This window comes from Rousettus aegyptiacus, unplaced genomic scaffold (genome assembly GCF_014176215.1).
Source record: "Rousettus aegyptiacus isolate mRouAeg1 unplaced genomic scaffold, mRouAeg1.p scaffold_m13_p_13, whole genome shotgun sequence".
Lineage (NCBI taxonomy): Eukaryota > Metazoa > Chordata > Mammalia > Chiroptera > Pteropodidae > Rousettus > Rousettus aegyptiacus.
In genome coordinates this window covers 55,213,577-55,231,250 of record NW_023416288.1, presented here as the reverse complement: position 1 = coordinate 55,231,250, position 17,674 = coordinate 55,213,577, and the positions used below count along the sequence as shown (strand labels likewise).

Here is a 17,674-nt window from a genome sequence, read left to right as displayed (position 1 = left end):
GCAGCACACATTCTATGAAGTAGAATGTAAAATTTGCATAGAGCGAATCCAAAGACGATTCAAAGCTGAAAAGCTGGGAAGCTGGAGAAGCACCGCCTTCATGTATTTTAATGCTCCTTCCCGTGTTGCTTTCCGCTGCAGCGCCAGCTGCCGGCTCTTTCCCGGTCCCTCTATCTTTGACCTAATGCCCAGTCTTCCCACCAGTCACCAGCAGCAACTCACACTGCTATCTCTAGGAACAAAGGCCACCATGGGACATAAAAGCACACAGCAGCTGGTTTTTAATACATGAACACTTCCTTCTTATGGTCATTTTTTTCTTTCATAAAAGAACGCTTCATAATTTGCTAAATCATCTTCCAGATGGCTCTGGGTTAAGGAGGTTTAGAATAACAACGAAATCTTAAAACAGCACGAATACAATTATCTATGATTTAAAATATTTAAGAAAGTTATCATTTCTACATAACTTTTTAAAAAACTAATTTAGATACCACTATCTTGTTCATTTTCAATTATTTCCTACCCTCTACTTAAGATGTAAAATTATGGATGATATGGATCTCATTGAAAATTCATTACCATGTTTTACAAAGGTCCTACATTGATCTCATTACTGCCTCCCTCTCCACTCTTGCTTTGTCCATTAGGCCAGCATTTCTCAAACTTTAATGGGTTAATTCTAAATCTCCCAGTCTAACAGTCACTCATGCCGATGCTCTTGGGTGAGGGACAGGCTTTTTGCACTTGCCCATCCCTCTGCAAACAATACTTGTCCTCAAATCTGTGTATCTATCTGACTTCTTGCCATTATTTGTCAGTTCAGATGTTACCACCTGAGCAGCTAAAGTAGCTGGCCACCCCAAACTCCTTTATTCTATTGCTCTATTGTTTTAGCTACCTTTGTAACACATATTATCTGAAGTTATATTACTTTAACATATGTTTCTGTCTCTCATCTTTCCAACTTGACCTAGGCTGGAAGCTACCAAAAGGTGTGAACATAAAATGCTTACTCTGAGATCTCCTCCAGAGCCTAGAAGAGCTTGGCACTTGGTAAACACTCAGTAAAACACGTCAGTGAATGAATGAGATTTAGTCATCCTATTTTTACATTGATGCCCAGAAAGCTGAAGCACCGCCTCGTAGGTACTGCCCACCGTACAAGGCTCAGCAAAGGTCAGATAACAAGAATGGTTAGATTGTCCTCTTTTTATTATCCATTTAGAGAAATTTTAAGCACAATCAAGTCTCTTTTGTAATCATGAAACAGTACTTGCCTCTTCCCACGGGCACATTTCCAGTCTTCTAAGGACCTCCCTCGTGTGTAGCTCCAGGATGTCTAGGTTAGAAGGAGTTCGAACATTATGGTCTCTAAGTTTCCTCATCTTTCGTCGGGAATGGTACGGGGAAGTTGCTTCATTTGAGGATCGTGAAACTGGACACACAGTAGGAATTCCCTGAGATTTAACTGGTTTGCTGTTTTCCTCCTTTAGGAATTAAATTCAGAGTATTTTTATGACAAGGCTACATACATACCTAAGTAATCAGTCATAAAAATATTTCTGAAAACAAAAACCATTCAGTTTCATTATATAAGTAAAAAAGACCAACTCATAAGACAAGCAGACTTTCTGAGACCTTTATTTAACGTACTATGAATATATCTCCTTGATTTTTAGCATCATTTTAAAGGCTGTATAGTACTCTGCTGTATAGATATAGCATAACTGACTGACTTAAGCTTACTGGTAGTTATTAGACTGCTTCCAGTTCTTTCCTATGATGAACATTCTTTTACTTACATAGTTGCATAGATCAATAATTGCTTTTTAAAGCAAAGTCACCCATTTGTGTGGTTTTGAAAATTAAAATACTATAAGCATATTATGAAAAGTAGCAGTCTGCTCTTCCCCATTCTAATTCCCATTCTCCAGAGGGAACCACTTGTAGCTTTTTAAACAACTGTAACAACATATACATCATTTTGTACCACATGTGCGGTAACGTATGTGTAATTTACCTTTTACGTATACAATTTAGAGACATTAAGCGCATTTCACATTGATGTCCAACCATCACCATCTACCTCCATAACTTAATTTTCCTAAACTTAAACTCTGTACCCATTAAACAATAGTTCCCTATTCTTCCTTACCCCCAGCTCCTGGCGACCACTTTTCAATTGTCTCTATGAATTTGATTCTATGAACCTTGTGCAAGTGGAACCATACAATATTTGTCCCTTTATGGCTATCTTATTTAACATATTGTCTTCAGGTTCATTCATGTTGTAGCGTGTATCAGAATTTCCTTCTTTTTAAGGCTGAATAATATTCCATTGTGTGTAAACAACACGTTTTGTTTATCTAATCTTTGATGGGAGACACTTGGGCTGCTTCCACCTTTTGAATGTGAATAATGCTGCTATTAACATGGTTGTGCATGTATATATTGGAGTCCCTGCTTTCAGTTCTTTTGGTATATACCCAGCACCTGCAGCTCTTGTAGCTATTTTTGCTTTTCCCCCAGTTACTTGCTTCCGAATTTCTAAACAACATGTTATTTCTTGGTTTTTCAACTTTAGATACTACTGAATTCCTATGCAAGATGAAATCTTAATCCTTACATACCTCTCCTAAATGTACACCTACAGCCTTTTCCTTCAATACTCAGCATTTAAATTGGACTCAGTAAAAATTATTTACCAACTTTAAATGCATTTAGGTAATCTATCAGATTTATATTTTTCTTTGGCAACATCCTTCCTGGATCAGCTTGCAGATAAAGTACAAGATGCTCAGTTAAGTCTGAATGTCAGATGACCAGCAGGACGGCTCTCCTGACCCACCCTGGCCTGACTGCTCTCTGAGCCTATACATGTCATCAGAGACCTTTCCTGACCTGCTCCCACTCCGCTGCATAAAACTGCAACCCCCTCCACCATCTTTGGCTGCTACCCCTTAACCAGGCCCCCGTTATTTTTCTTCATAGCACTGTCAGTTCCTGATTATGTTAAAGTTGCTGATATATAGCCTCTTTCTATTAAGCTCCATGCACGGGGACTTCGTTTTGTTGGCTGCTCTATGCCCATCCTAGATGGTACAGAGCATGCAGTAGGTACTCAGTATTTGTTAAAAGATGCATTCCAGGGCTCCTTCTTTTTTCATTTACTCCCTTTTTGGAACGGCCTATCTTTTTAGAGTTTCCTGAGAAAGGGCACATGGGAGGTACGTGTTTTGAGATCTTGCCTCTTTGACATCTTTGTTTTACATGTGATTTATGACTTGGCTGAGTACAGACTTGGATGTTGGCGTCCCCTAACCCGAGAATGTTAGACTTTGCTCCACTGTCCTCTAGTTTGCAGTGTTATTGTTGAGAAATTTGATATTATGATTCCCCATTCTTTGTATATGAACCATACTATCTTCCCTCGTGCTCTTTAGGATACACTTTGTTAGATGTATTCTAAAGTCTGACCGTGATGAGCCTTGGCATAGATAGGCCTTTCTCACCCACTGTACTGGACATTTTGTAGGGCTCTCAACCCGGGAAGATATATATATATCCTTGAATTCTAAAACATTTTGATTATTTCTCTAATAATCTTATTTTCTTGGTTATCTCTTTCTGGAGCTCCTATTATTTTGACAATGACTGTATAAAATGACCTTCTAATTTTTCTGTCCTATTTTTTTTTTTTAACTTTATGGGAGAGCACTCCAAATTTATTTTCTACCCAGTCTACTAAATTTTGTTCTTACTATATTTCTAATTTCCAAGAAGCCCTCTCCTTTCTTCTCTGAATGCTCCTTTGTTACAGCCTCCTGTCCTTTTTTTCATGGAGGCTATATTTACTCTTTTCTCTTGAGGATATCAATTATATTTGGGTTTTGGGTGAAAGACTTATTGTTTCTTTTGAATACTTTTTCTCCTTTATTTTTAGTCAATGTCTTCAAAATTCTTCTGGGTTCTCTATGCATTTTATTTATTGTTGTTGTTTTTTTTTTAATTATTTTTTTAGGCAAGGTTGACCTCACAGATTGCAAGGATCTTGTCATCTTACAATCCCTTATTTTGTACTTTTTATGCCTACAGCACCTGGTCTTCCTAGGTGGTCTCCCATCCAAGTATTAACCAGGACCAACCCTGCTTAGCTTCTGAGATCAGATGAGATCGGGCTTGTTTAGGGTGGCATGCCCATAGAAGGGAAGCATTAAAGAGCTATTTGGTGCTAAGAAAACTAGATAATCATAGGGGGGAAATGCCTTGACTTATCTTATGCAATATACAAAAATTCAAGATTAGCCATTTACCTAAATGTAAAAGCTTTTTGGGAAAAAAAAGAAAGTAGTTTCAAGACCTTGGGGTGCATAAAGAATTCTTGGCAAGGACACAAAATAACAGTAACTATAAAAGAAAAAGAATTGATAAATTGACCCTCAAAATTAAAAATTTCTACTCATCAAAAGGTACCTTTAAGATAACTGACAAGATAATTTATATGTACACACATATATATGAATAAATGCTTGTTTAATGACAAAGAACTTGTGACCAGAAAATAGCATGAACTCCCTACAAATCAATAATAAAACAACATAATTTTTTAAATGGTCAAAAATTTCAAACAGGTACCTCAGAAAAGAATATAAATACCATGCATGAGAAAAGGTGCTCATTAATTTTCAGGAAAATACAAGTTAACACCACAATGAAATAATATTTCATACTCTCCAGAATAGCAAGAATTAACAAGACTGAAAACACCAAATACTGGTGAGGATATGGAATAACTACAACCATTTTAAAAAACTGGTAGATTCTCACAAAATTAAAATTCACTTGCCCTGTGATTCAACAACTCTATTTCCAGGTATTCATCCAAGAAAAATGAAAACATATATTTAACACAAAAGATATATAAGAATGTTTGTAACAATTTTATTCATAATGGCCAAATCTGCAAATAACCCAATATCCATTAACAGAAGAACAGAAAACAAATTGTGGTATATTCATTCAGTGGTGTACCACTCAGTAAACAAACAAACAAACAAAACTAGTGACACACACAACAACAAGAATGAAACTCAAAAGTATAATGTGAGTGAAAGAAGCCAGACAACAAAATATTATATACTCAATGACTGCCTTTATCTGAACAGACAAAATTAATCTATGATGGTAGCAAAACAGATGGGAGTCAAAACAGTGGTGACCTACAGTAGTCAAAGACTGACTAGAAGGGAACAAGAAAGGACTTTCTGGGGTGACAAAAATGATTTACATCTCAATTGAGATATTGGTTAGACAGGTGTATACATTTGTCAAAATTCCAATTTCCTTACGATCTGTACACTTTACTATATGTAAAAAGAAAAAAGCTAACTGGAAACTCCGTGTGAGTGGGGCTTTGTCAACTGGTGGGTTTCACTGTAGGGATCTGTCTTGGTCCAGCAGATCCAGTAGGGACGTACTGAAAGGTTTTAAATTGTCAGTATCAGTAGGTCTTCTTGGGAGGCACAGGCCAGACGGTTTTTGGGGAGTCAAGCGGGAAAGAATCATTCACTATGTAGGCTGTCACTTAATCCTCTTGTTTTCCATGTGGGACTCATCTCCCTCAGCTGGACTCAGTGCCCCAAAATCCACAGTCCCAAGTTCAACCTCTCAAATAATTAAACCTCTAATTTTCTGCATGTGTTAAGGCAGGGAGCTGGAGATCAACTCATGTCTTAAATAGGCCTTCAATCGATCTTTTCAATCGCATCTCCACTCTCACATTCAGAGGGTCCCGTGTTCCTAACTCCTGAGCTTTCTGAAGGTTCTGTATAAATAAGACCTGCTCCTTGCCTTCCCCCACGGCCCACACAGGTTTCAGTTCTTAGGGCAGCTAAATCAGTGACCACTAGTACATTTCTTGTCTAAAATTTTGTTGGAATCTTCATCTCTATTATTCTCTTTGTTTCGGGGAATGTCTTCTTTTACTCTTTACTATCATTCTGGTCCCAAGAGGTGACAGTGGTAAGTATATATGTTCAATCTATCAAGTTTAATTGGAATCCTCTTATTTACTTTATTAGGTTAAAATGAAACTTCCAGGTCAACGGATGTAACATTCAGAAAGTATAAACTAATCTCTACTCCTATCATCAGGGCTAGAATATAGAATTTGATTTTTGCCAATTTGATAAATGATCATATGAAATCCTAAATTATTTGGCAAAATGTGCCTGAATAGTTTTTCACATATTGAGATTATTTCTCATATTTTTACTGGACTGGTCATTTTTATTTCTTCTTTAGTGAAATGCCTGTGTGTTTCTTTGCACATTTTTCTACTGGCCATCTTGCTGCCTTCTGTACTCTCTACCCTTCAATGAAATATAAATAATAATACTATGTCGGCTATTTTTGTCCAATTATTCTTCCAGGGATATTGCACCATTTAAAATTTGTGACACTAATTTAGAGGTGACATATTTCAGAAATGACACTCCCCTTACTCAACTATTGTTTTACTTCCCTTAGTAAAGATTTATAGTTTTTGCAAATAGACCCACACCTCTCTGAGTTTACTCTTAGGTTGGGTTGTTAAATTTGAGATTTATATACTTATACATTTACATATATAAGATTATATATGTGACTTTTGATTAAAAATCTATACAATTACTATCACTCTTTAAAAAACAAAATATTTTTCTACTATATCTGGACATATTAAGAATTACATGAACTATTCTGTCCAAGGATATTATGTATCCCTCTTTCCATTCTCAAAACACAGACCTAATCTAAACTGTCAACTTACAAGTTTGCCTCCATTTCTCCACTTAATTTCTTTTCAGTTCAGGCTAGACACTAATAGAACCACCTTCCTGAATTAAAACCTCCTTTCTTTAATCCCTAAAAGAGCTCCTAGTTAATTAAAACGCCTATTCTCAGATTTTGTGGACTCTTATCAGAGGGCATTTATCTAACCAAGTTGTTCTAATATTTCCAATCGAGTGACCCTCCTCGCCCCACCCCCCTAACATCGCCCCCCTTCCAGCCCAGCTGCACCCAGCTCCACTCACTCGCCTTACATTTCCTCTCTTTTTCTCACTACTAGACATGTATTCCTCTTCAGATAGCTCAAATGAACTAGATCTGAATGTTTTATTTATTCTGTATTTTTCATTTTTGGAGTAACCTGGTAACTGCTTCCTTATTCATTATAATACAATATTTTAAATTTCTCTCTAGGACTTCAGAAGCCTAAAAACCTGAGACTGTTTCTCAGTCTTAGCTCGTTCCATTTATTTCTAAGTGCATATAAGCTTTCATGTTTGTAGTGCAGCGGTAGATTTGCTTTTCGAAGCAGACAGTGACCAAGCATTTAGATGACAGTTTCTATGCTTACCTCTATTGCTCGAATCACTTTAGAAAGTTCTTTAATGAGATGTCCAGGTCTAACATTGTCTGGAATTTCAAAGGCATGTTCAGATACAAGCTGTATTTGGATTAACAAAGACAAGACAACCAAAGTTATTTATACTTTAATATGAAAAAACCAATTTATTAAACCAATTTTTGGGTTCTCCAGATTTTATGAACATAGTTAAATATTAATAAGGCAGGTCTCAGAGTTCCTGTAGTGTGACACCTTCTAAAAAGATTCTCATTAATTTACAGAATCTTCTTAGACTGATTTAAAGAGAATTTTGTGTTATATAGAGTAGTGGCCTCACACTCTTCACCGCAAAGCCTACTCTATTTCTAACTACGATTATAATTAGTTACTAATTAAGCCTAACATTTAATGCATAATACATAAGGATTTGAAAGAGGGAACAAAGGCACTGAAATAATCCTAGTCCACTGGTACAAGTAATATGCTAAGGAAGCATAAAGGACATACTAATCCCCAAAAGGAATCTGGGATGACCTCTTAGAAGAGGTGGGACTCAAATGCAAACAACTAGACTATATTTTAGAACAAATGGGAAGCCCCTGCTGGATAAGAGCACAGGCTCTGCAATCACAGAGACCTAGATTTAAGTCCTAGCTCCACCAGTTATCTTGGGCAAGTGACTTAAAACTTGTTTCTCCATATGTAAATGGAGAAACAAGAACTATAGCACCAGACTGCATACAGTTGCTTTAAGAATTAAATGAGATTATGGGTATAAAGACTAAGCACAATGGTGAGCACACTATGAGAGCTCAGTTATTTATAATTATTTTAAACCTACACATTCATTTCTTAGTTAATACCCTAGATATACCTGAATTATTTTCTTTTCCAGCTTAAAGAAATACTGAGGCACTTTAACCTCATAAATATAAAGATAAACCAGTACATTTGCATATAGTGGATAATAAAATGCAGGTTATATTTAAAGCACAATTTCCATTCCCTCAAGTGTTGCCCATCAGCGTAAGGTCTCTGTTTTCCTGACCTTGCCATATAAAAGAATAGCAATCATTTCACTAAAGAAAACTTACTTCTTTTCTCATCCATAATTTTAAAGCAGTATGCAGTGCTTTCACGCCCTGTACTAGGTAAGTTTGAGGCTGGAAACCATCTTCTCTCAGTTCTGTGGGAAGGGAAGAGGAGTAGGAAAAAGAGTTAAGTATTCTGAAGATAAAGGGATTAACTTTATATTTTCAGTAATCACCAAATATCAAACTACACAACTTCCAAATTAATAAAAAGGAAAAAAGTGAAATAAGAAATGATCGACTGAAAAGGCGACAAAGAAAAAGAAAGAGAATTACATTAAATGATTAAATGTCGTTATACTAAATGCTCCAGTTAAGAGAAAGCTCACACACATAATGTTGAATAAAAGACAGGCCACAAAAAATGTCAGCATGGAGCTATTCATATGATGTGTAAGAAGGGACAAAATTAAACTATTTTAGTTTGTGACTTAGGTGACAAAACAGAAGAAAAGGATTATCACTGAAGTCAAGATAGCGGTTCTCTCTAGAAGGGAAGGAGGGTGTGATGAGAAGAATGGGCATGCCTCTAGCGCTGGCATGGCTGCTCCTGCTCACCTTGGGTGGAGGTGATCTGAGAGGCAGTCTTATAAGTCTCCACACTGTAGGAGAGCCTCTGTGTATGCAGTGTGTGATCGACACAATCGACTATGGACACGACATATTTCACTACTGTAATGGTTAATACACATTCACATAATACACACATACATGCAAATGTCTCCCCTGGGTTTTGAAACCAAATTAATTATCTAAAACTCACATTAATATAGTAGATGTGGTCTATGACTCAGGTGAGTTGAAGCCAAAGTGAAAGATTTCATTTCTGCTCTAATTTACTTACGTAAACCCCCACCAAATTGGTTTGCCGTTTCATTATTACTGACACTAAATACAGTTAGAAGTTTCATACACCCACCCTTACTTAAACCATCTTATAAGCCTATAACAACAGTCTGAGAGCTGGCAACTAACAGGCCACAGTGGAAAGTTATGGGATGGAAGGACAGCATAACGTGGGGTTACAAGACCACCATTCCTGCTTCCAGGATGAAGACCTATGATGACAGCAATCGGCATCTTAGTAATTGGGCTCTTGCCTTAGTGGGATTGGACTGGCATGCTGGTACTGCCAGGTACCTTGCACTGATCTGGCTGATGAAATCAAAACATTTTAAAACCTGACCTACCAATATCCTTTAACAGTAACCTTTTTTTTTGTCTTTAATGTATAGGGCTATGTGTTTTGATTAGACCTCAATAGTTTTGAACTCTCGATGGCCTAACACATAGGCTAGAGATCGATTCTAAGACCAAGCGATTTGCTGCTCGTGGCTACGACGACGACGGCAAAATTTTCTTTCAGATAAATTCTTAATCTGTTCTAAAAGGTTAATTGATGGGCCCCTCTTAGACATTAGCGGAAAAGCTTCACCCCAGTGTGTGTGTGTGTGTGTGTGTGTGTGTGTGTGTGTGAGAGAGAGAGAGAGAGAGAGAGAGAGAAAGAGAAAGAAAGAGAGAGAGAGAGAGAGAGAGAGAGAGAGAGAGAGAGCGAGAGCGAGAGATTGAGAGTGAAACTGAGGAGAGAAAAGATGGGAAAAAAAGCTCTGAACTTACTGAGTATTGAATTGCCAATCTATGATCTAAGGGTTTAGTAACTGGGTTTTATGTCCAGAAAACAAGGACATTTATAAGTGTTTTTTTTTTTTATAAGTATTTAAAAATGTTTCTATTTTTCTAGATTTCTACCTGGATAGGAGACTACAAACTTTAAAGTCCAGTATTTTACTGGAAACTATATATGGCAACTCTGTGATCCACTGTGACATTCCTGCAGCCAAGAAAAATACCTGAAAACATTGACCAAGTCAGGGATTCGGGATAAGAATGCATTTCTGGAGCAGAGACGGGCGTGTGCAGGCAGCACCTGTTCTTCCTCCTCCACGGACCCTTCCGCCATTACAGACACCTGCACCACCATCAAGACCTCTACCTCTCCACTGCGCTAAAAGGTGTGGCACGGGCTTCTATTAGTCTCTCCTTCCATACAGAGTGAGCCTTTTTCTTTTTTTGAGCAAAAGAAAATACATGAATGAGTTTTATCATTTAATTCTGTGCATGCTATCCCAGGAAGTTAGTTTTGGTTGTTTCTTTTTTATTTTACCTTTTCTTCTTGAGTAACTTTTAAATAGAAAAAGAAACAGATATTTAGAACAGACTTTACAGTTTAATCTGTTTATATCTGTTCTTTCGGGAGTTAATTATAATAGTGGCACTATCTGCAAACTGACTTGAAAAGTTAGCCAACACAGAAACGAGATGAACTGTATTGTATTCTAATGGACAGAAATGCATGAAAAGCAAAAAATGGATAGAACTACAAGGGTATATTTAGTCTCTAACTTGATGGCTCAAAGATCATTAAACCAAAAAGTGAAAGACTAAAATCTGAAACTCTACATTAAAAAGGTAGCTTTCAAGTTTAAATAAAGCAATATTCCTAACCACCTCCCCCCACCAAAAAAAATAAATAAATCAAAATGTTCTTCTTCAACTGCAGGCTCAAAACCTGACGTTCAGCTTGTCTGTGCTGACAGGTACCTTATATTGGCCAGCATAGTGGGTCATAATAATGATGGCACAGGCACCACCTGGTTCTCTTGGGATATGAAAATTACTCCCTTAATTTTTAAAAGCAAATTTAACAGTCTCTTGGCTTAAATTGCATTTTTGTAAGTGAGGGACTTTTATATGCCTGACAATGTTTGTGGGCTATAAGACTCCTAGGTGAAATGAACACGTTTCAATAATACCTGTTCTGATGCAGGTCTTCACATAACTGCTTTTCAAGGTTATAGACTAGAGACTCTAATTTGCTAAGAAGGTTCTTGGCAGGGGGAGATCAAGCATTTAAAAAATAAAATAGGGGCAACAGCCACACCATACTAAAAAAGGGTCTTTCTATCAATGGCTTTTAGTAAATTTACAAACATCATGCATCAAATCAACACAACAAAATGTACAGATTATTAATTACCTTTCAGGGTCTCCAGCAAGTTTTTGGCTACAAACCAACATATGGCTTCGAAGAAAGGGAATTTGAAAAGATCTGGTGTTTTTAGCCTTTTTTCCATCTCATAACACCTAAATAAATACAATTTAAACACATTTCATATTAAATTAGCATTTCAAAGTTAAATGGAGGCCACTAACTTAAGGAAAATAAAATAAGCCACAACGTATACGAGCGATCAAGTACTGTATATTACCTAACGCCACATTTGGATAAGACTGAATTGTGATCTTAGCCAGGTCTGACCTTAACAAATTTGACAGTATATTAAAGAACTACATTGGCCTTAGAGAGGATCATGCCTCGGGATTTCTATCCTCGTCTTAACTGGAGGAATTCTGCGAGCATTCCACTGTGGTAAGTGAAACCACGTGTTTAGATGTTAACGCCACGTGTGGGGCAGCACTGTGACACCCGCTCGGGTTTGCTTTAGGTTCTGCTAAGCGTTCAGGCTCGAGACCACACTTGGCACTCGTCGAGGGGGACGACAGGAACTGCAGCTTGCCACAGTGCTCGTCTTCTGTGGGAGTATCTGCAGCAGTCCACATAGCCAGCCGGGGGCCACCTTTCCCCCCAGGGGCAGCTCAGGTATAAAGAAGCAAGATTCACACTTGGCAGGTGTGGGAGCTGCCCTGGCTTAAGCTTCATGTCCAGTAAGAGCCAGTATTTCTTGTAATAACTCCACAGACACACAGCATCTAGGGTTCCCCATGGGCAAGCCAAGGTACAAGAGTCACCACATTCAGGAAAGCCCAAATATATGACTTCATACTAGGTACTTCTAGTTCTCCCAGTCCTGATGCAGTTTATCAGTCAACAATCATTTTACCATAATCAATATTGCTAAAACATTCTAATCTCATTAGGCTACCAGGAGCACAGTTACCTAAAGGTCAAATACAGAACTGCTGTTAATATTTTACTGATAGCAAAATTAAAGCAGGTTGTCTTGACAGCAATCCTAACTTAGGGCTGCTTTTCCCTAGTACCATATGTCACACATGAGCCTGACGGGATTTAGTTCATTTCCCTAACTGTAAAAATGGCCAAAGGAAAGCCCATACATTTTTATACAATTTTGAAATCTGGGAAGACATTTAATCTCAAACTAAATACATCATCATCATCATCATTATTATTACTGTTTTCAGATTCGAAATGCATCAAGGTGTCCTCATGACAATATTTTAAGATGCTTTTTGGTCCAAGTTCCTATTCCTAGTAATTTCTCAGGGCCTATCTCCATGAGATCTCAATTAAAATACGTCGTTGAATTTACGTTTTTGAAACTTTTAAACAAAGTCCTATTTAAGAAAGGGCAAAAGATCCTTTAAATACTGATAACACAAACCTGAGCTGCATGCCAATGTTTAGGTTGTGCAGAAAGTTCCCCCCAAAAGCCATACAGTCCTGAGAAGTGAGTACTGCATGAATCCACCCTGAAATGGTTAAAAACATATAAATCAGTGATGTCTCAATATTTAAACCAAATGTGATATCTATCTGAAAAAAAAAAAACTCGAACTATCAACATCAATTTATTTCACCCTCCAGTACTAGAGAAGTTAATGTCTTATACAATCTATAGATTCATTCAAATAGTTACTGAAGGCCTATTATATGCCAGGCTCTGTGCTGAATTTGAAGAAACATATGTATTGGTCCAATTAGACAAAGTCATGGTGTGGGAGAGGTGAAGGTTTTTGTGGCTGCTGCTGTTTTAGTTTTTTAATTTGAAAACACAATCCAACTTTATACTGAAGATTTTACTCTGAGACAAGTCAAATCTGGTAGAATGAGGCAAGCACATTTCCGTTAAGGGAATCTTGAGACTGGCTGAGCACTTCGCTTCCCAGGTATCTGAAATGAAGACCCTTAGGGACTAAGCGGAGGGACCTCCCTCCCAGAGGAAAAGGAAGATGGCCCACATTTCATTAGGGAGGGTTTTGGTCATATAAATATAAATGTTGGCAGTCAAAATGATGGCTTGTTTTCCCATAAAAATGTTTTTGAAGTGAGAATCATTTCTAAGAGATGCCTAATTTTTGAAAGAAATGTCCATAGTCTAAACATAAAGACTTTAAATATAAATATATACATTTCTCCAAAGAGATATTCAAATGGCCAATGAACACGAGAAATATGCTTAGGATCATTGCTCATTAAGGAAATGCAAATCGAAATCACAATGAGATACCACTACTTCATACCCACTAAAGTGGCAAAAAAAAAAAAAAAAAAAAAAAAATTACAGTGCTGGTGAGGGTGTGGAGAAATGGAACGCACTGTACACTGCTGGTGGGAATGTAAAAGGGTGCAGCCATCTGGAAAACAGTCGGACAGTTCCTCACAAAGTTAAATGTCAGTGAATCACAGGACCCAGCAATTCTGCTACTAGGTATAATCAAGGGACATGAAATACCTCGGGCACAAAATTTCACAAATATTCAAAGCAGCACAATTCATAATAGCCAAAAGGTGGAAATAATCCACATGTCCATCAGCTGATGAATGGATAAATGAAATGTGGTATATCTGTACAATAGAATATTACTCAGCCATGAAAGTAATGAAGGGCTGACACATACCACAGTAAGGATGAGCCTAGTATACGTTATGCTAACTGAAAGCAGGGAGAGTGAAAAGGCCATATATTCCATATATATACACATATATACATACACATATATAAAATGTCTAGACTAGGCAAATCCAGAGATCAAAAGTACATTAGTATTGCCAGGGCCTCAAAGGAGCGGAGTAGAGATGTGATTGCTAATTGGTACAAGGCTTCTTCTTGAGGTGATGAAATGTTCTAGAATTAGACAGTGGTATAGCTGCATAACCTTGTTAATCTATTAAAACCCACTGAATTATACACTTCAAAAGGGTAACTGTTACAGGATGTGAACTTCAACTGAATAAAAATTAAAATAAAGGCAAATGGCATAAAATACCAGACCAAAGCAAATCCTAACTGCAAGAGAAGCCCTCTAAGGCAGGAGTCCCCAACCCCAGGCCACAGACCGGTACCGGTCCATGGCCTGTTAGGGACCAGGCCGCACAGCAGGTGAGCGGCACGCAAGCCAGTGAAGCTTCATCTGTATCTGCAGCCGCTCCCCAACACTAGTGTCACTGCCTCAGCTCTATTTATCATCAGGCATTAGATTCTCATAGGTGCACTGGTCCCTGGTGCCAAATAGGTTGGGGATTGCTGCTCCAAGGGACAAAGAAGAAAGAAGTTCAAGATCAGGCTGTGCAAAGCTACTTTCCAAACATGGGAAAGCCAGAGGATCTAATCAAAAACTGACTCCATGTGACTGAGTATCAACTATAGGGAGTGGGGGTGGGATTAAAACCTTACCTGTAGGAACAAATAAGGTATGTCCCTGCTTTACCACACATTTGTAGCATTTATCCACCTTATCACCAAAGAAAACCTCACTCTGGGTCACAGATGAACTCCAAGATTCATAGAGTGCCAAATTTTCATCTGTTGGTTTTATCAAATAAAAAATCTTCTCACCCTAAAAGGAAGTAATCACACTGGTTTTGAAAAGGAAAAGCCATTCTTAGGATGGCCTACATTGATGCAATTTCTCAATACAATAATCTAAAGTAAATAAGATAATTATCAGATTTTTTTTAGGCTCAAAAAGACATTTCTCATACCTGGTCAATAGCTCTTGCTCCTTAAGCATCTCCACAGAAGCTAAAAGCTCCCCCTTTCAAACATGACAAGGAGCCAACACAGTAGCATTGGAGAAACAGTTATGAGAGAGGAGGGTAAAAAAAAAATCACGAACATCCTACTGATCTCATTTTCATGGTATAGAAGTAAATCCATGGTTAACAGGCCCCATGTTACAGAAAGTCATCTTTGCAACCTTGTGCCCTTTCTCCTAAGAGCTATAATATAATGATTATTTTTAAAGACCTGCAAATAAACTTCCTTTAATGAACTACCCCTTTTCTTTCTCATGGAGAAAAGGAACAGGAGCTCAAGGGCACAGCATCATGTACGGTCCAGACAGAGCATTGCTGATGCATAGGCACTCAACGGAAGATTTGGTTTTAGATCAGAACGTCCTATGATGATGGAAATGTTTTATATCTGTATTATCCAATACAGTAATCATGTCATATGTGGCTACTGAGCACTTGATATGTGGCTAGTAAAAATGAGGAACTGAATTTTAAATTATAATTAATTTTCATTATCTAAATTTAGTCAGATGTGGCTAGTGGCTACTGTATTAAACAGCAAGGTGAATGAATATGCCCCAGGAATTAGTATTTTTATGGACATTCCTGACTTACCAAATAGCTGTCCTAATCTTAATGTTAGAAGCAATTATTACTGTAAATTTGCTCCTTATCAAGTACCTGATTCAGGGATTAAGTGATAATGAACTAGGGGGAAGAGGAAATAAAACCAGACAAAAGACTAAAAGAGACCAACTGATAAGATGGGGGTGAAAAAAGAGAATTTAAATATAAATTAAAAACTTATGTCTCCTCTATTACTTGGGATAAAAAAAATTATGCTTCAAGGTAAAATGATAGATTCTATTTAAAAAGTAAAAAAAACTTCCCTTGTCATAAATGTTATTTATAGCAATTGAATATACTCCCGGAAAAAAAGGACAGTTTTGTCAATAGAGAACAAAAAAAATACCCCAATCTTACCCAGAGGACATGGTACCAAACTGAAGTTCCACCAAAGTCGATGTGGAAATCTGTGTAGCTGTCTTGAACTCCCATTAAGCAGTATTTCTGAACAAATGGCTTGGGAAAGACTGAATCATCTGGCCAATAATTTTCCACCCAGGAAAGTTTTCTGGCTATGTCAGGGACCTCCACCAACTCAGACATCCTTAAAAAACAAACACACGTATACACACACGCACACATCATGCAAATTAAAACTTCTTAAAATTGCATCTCCCAACTCGACCCAAACCAAGAAATTAACTGAAGCTCAAGGTAAACAACAAAACTTAAAGTTTAAAACTCATTGCATTTCTAAATATTCTCTGAGCGTGCCAAAGCAAAATTTACAACATTGCTATCACTGGACCACTTTAGAAGTCACAATTATGTTTCCTACTAAAATAAATTTATCAGTTAACTACATTTAGCTACACCAAAATGTCCAGAACTACTCACTTTGTATCTGAAAATTCAAGGCTGATCACATTTAACACTTTTGGTCTGTTAGGATTCATGAAGTATTTAACATAATTGTGAAGTGTCATTTTGCTGTCTGCCTGCCTTGCCACATCAATGACATCTATCACTTTGTCACCACCTGCAGAGAAAAATTATAGTCTTATTATTGGGCTTAAGAGTTACATGAACAGATGCCCTAAACGAGAATATTTTAAAGACCATATTTACTTGGTATGATAATCAAGCCAACTACAAAAACTACATAGCCTAGACAAAGATTCTTCCTATATCCTTAATTTTTAAGTCCAATTGGAACTTTTGATAAAAGGGATGGTTTTTGATGGAAAAAAAAAAAAGACAGCAATTAAGACAGAGCTGCATAATTAACACCGAGCATAAAAACTTAACGTTTACAAAGCTTTTACATACCAATGACTTCTTTTGTGCAGCTCATGACAAAAATGCATTAGCTGGTATGGGGAAACTGTCACATGCTCTGGATTTCAATCTCCTCATGCATAAAACTAGGGGACTGACTTCCCTTTCACTTCTGCAACACCTAAGATTCTAAGTCAATCATTTTGAAAAACCGATCAGTCATTAGGGACAAGTTAACTAGGACAAACGATTTCTGCTTGCCTGGCAGTGTCTTCTAATATTCTGCACCAAGAAAAAAAATTACTGTTTAGGAAGCAAAAATCAGTTCGTATCAGTGTCTGTGAAACGAGTTCTGAATTGGATTAATTTACAATTTTCCTATAAAACCGTAAGTTGTTGCTGGCACATCGCTGCATCTTCGCCCTAGGAAGCATGATCTGTTTTGCAATGTCCTACACGTTGTAAGGATAAGAGAGAATTCAAAATACAGCAAATACTTAATTGGTCTGAAATAGAAAGCAAATAAATGCCATTTTCTTACTTTAATGTAACTTTATGTAAGTT

The 17,674-nt window shown here is 37.3% G+C and overlaps 1 protein-coding gene and 1 pseudogene across 2 annotated transcripts in view; both read right to left on the bottom strand.

Annotated features, from left to right (window-relative positions):
* The window catches only part of KDM7A (lysine demethylase 7A), a 63,416-nt gene that overhangs the window by 13,906 nt on the left and 31,836 nt on the right, over positions 1-17,674 (bottom strand). For both annotated transcript variants that reach the window (XM_016161896.2, XM_016161897.2), the window contains exons 5-12: positions 16,730-16,871; positions 16,250-16,436; positions 14,925-15,087; positions 12,912-12,999; positions 11,525-11,631; positions 8,491-8,582; positions 7,406-7,495; positions 1,281-1,490 (exon numbers count right to left, since the gene is read on the bottom strand). In XM_016161896.2, coding sequence (XP_016017382.2) covers positions 1,281-1,490; positions 7,406-7,495; positions 8,491-8,582; positions 11,525-11,631; positions 12,912-12,999; positions 14,925-15,087; positions 16,250-16,436; positions 16,730-16,871 — 1,079 coding nt within the window. The remainder of the gene's footprint in view (positions 1-1,280; positions 1,491-7,405; positions 7,496-8,490; positions 8,583-11,524; positions 11,632-12,911; positions 13,000-14,924; positions 15,088-16,249; positions 16,437-16,729; positions 16,872-17,674) is intronic.
* On the bottom strand, positions 4,090-4,208 carry LOC118611027 (annotated as a pseudogene).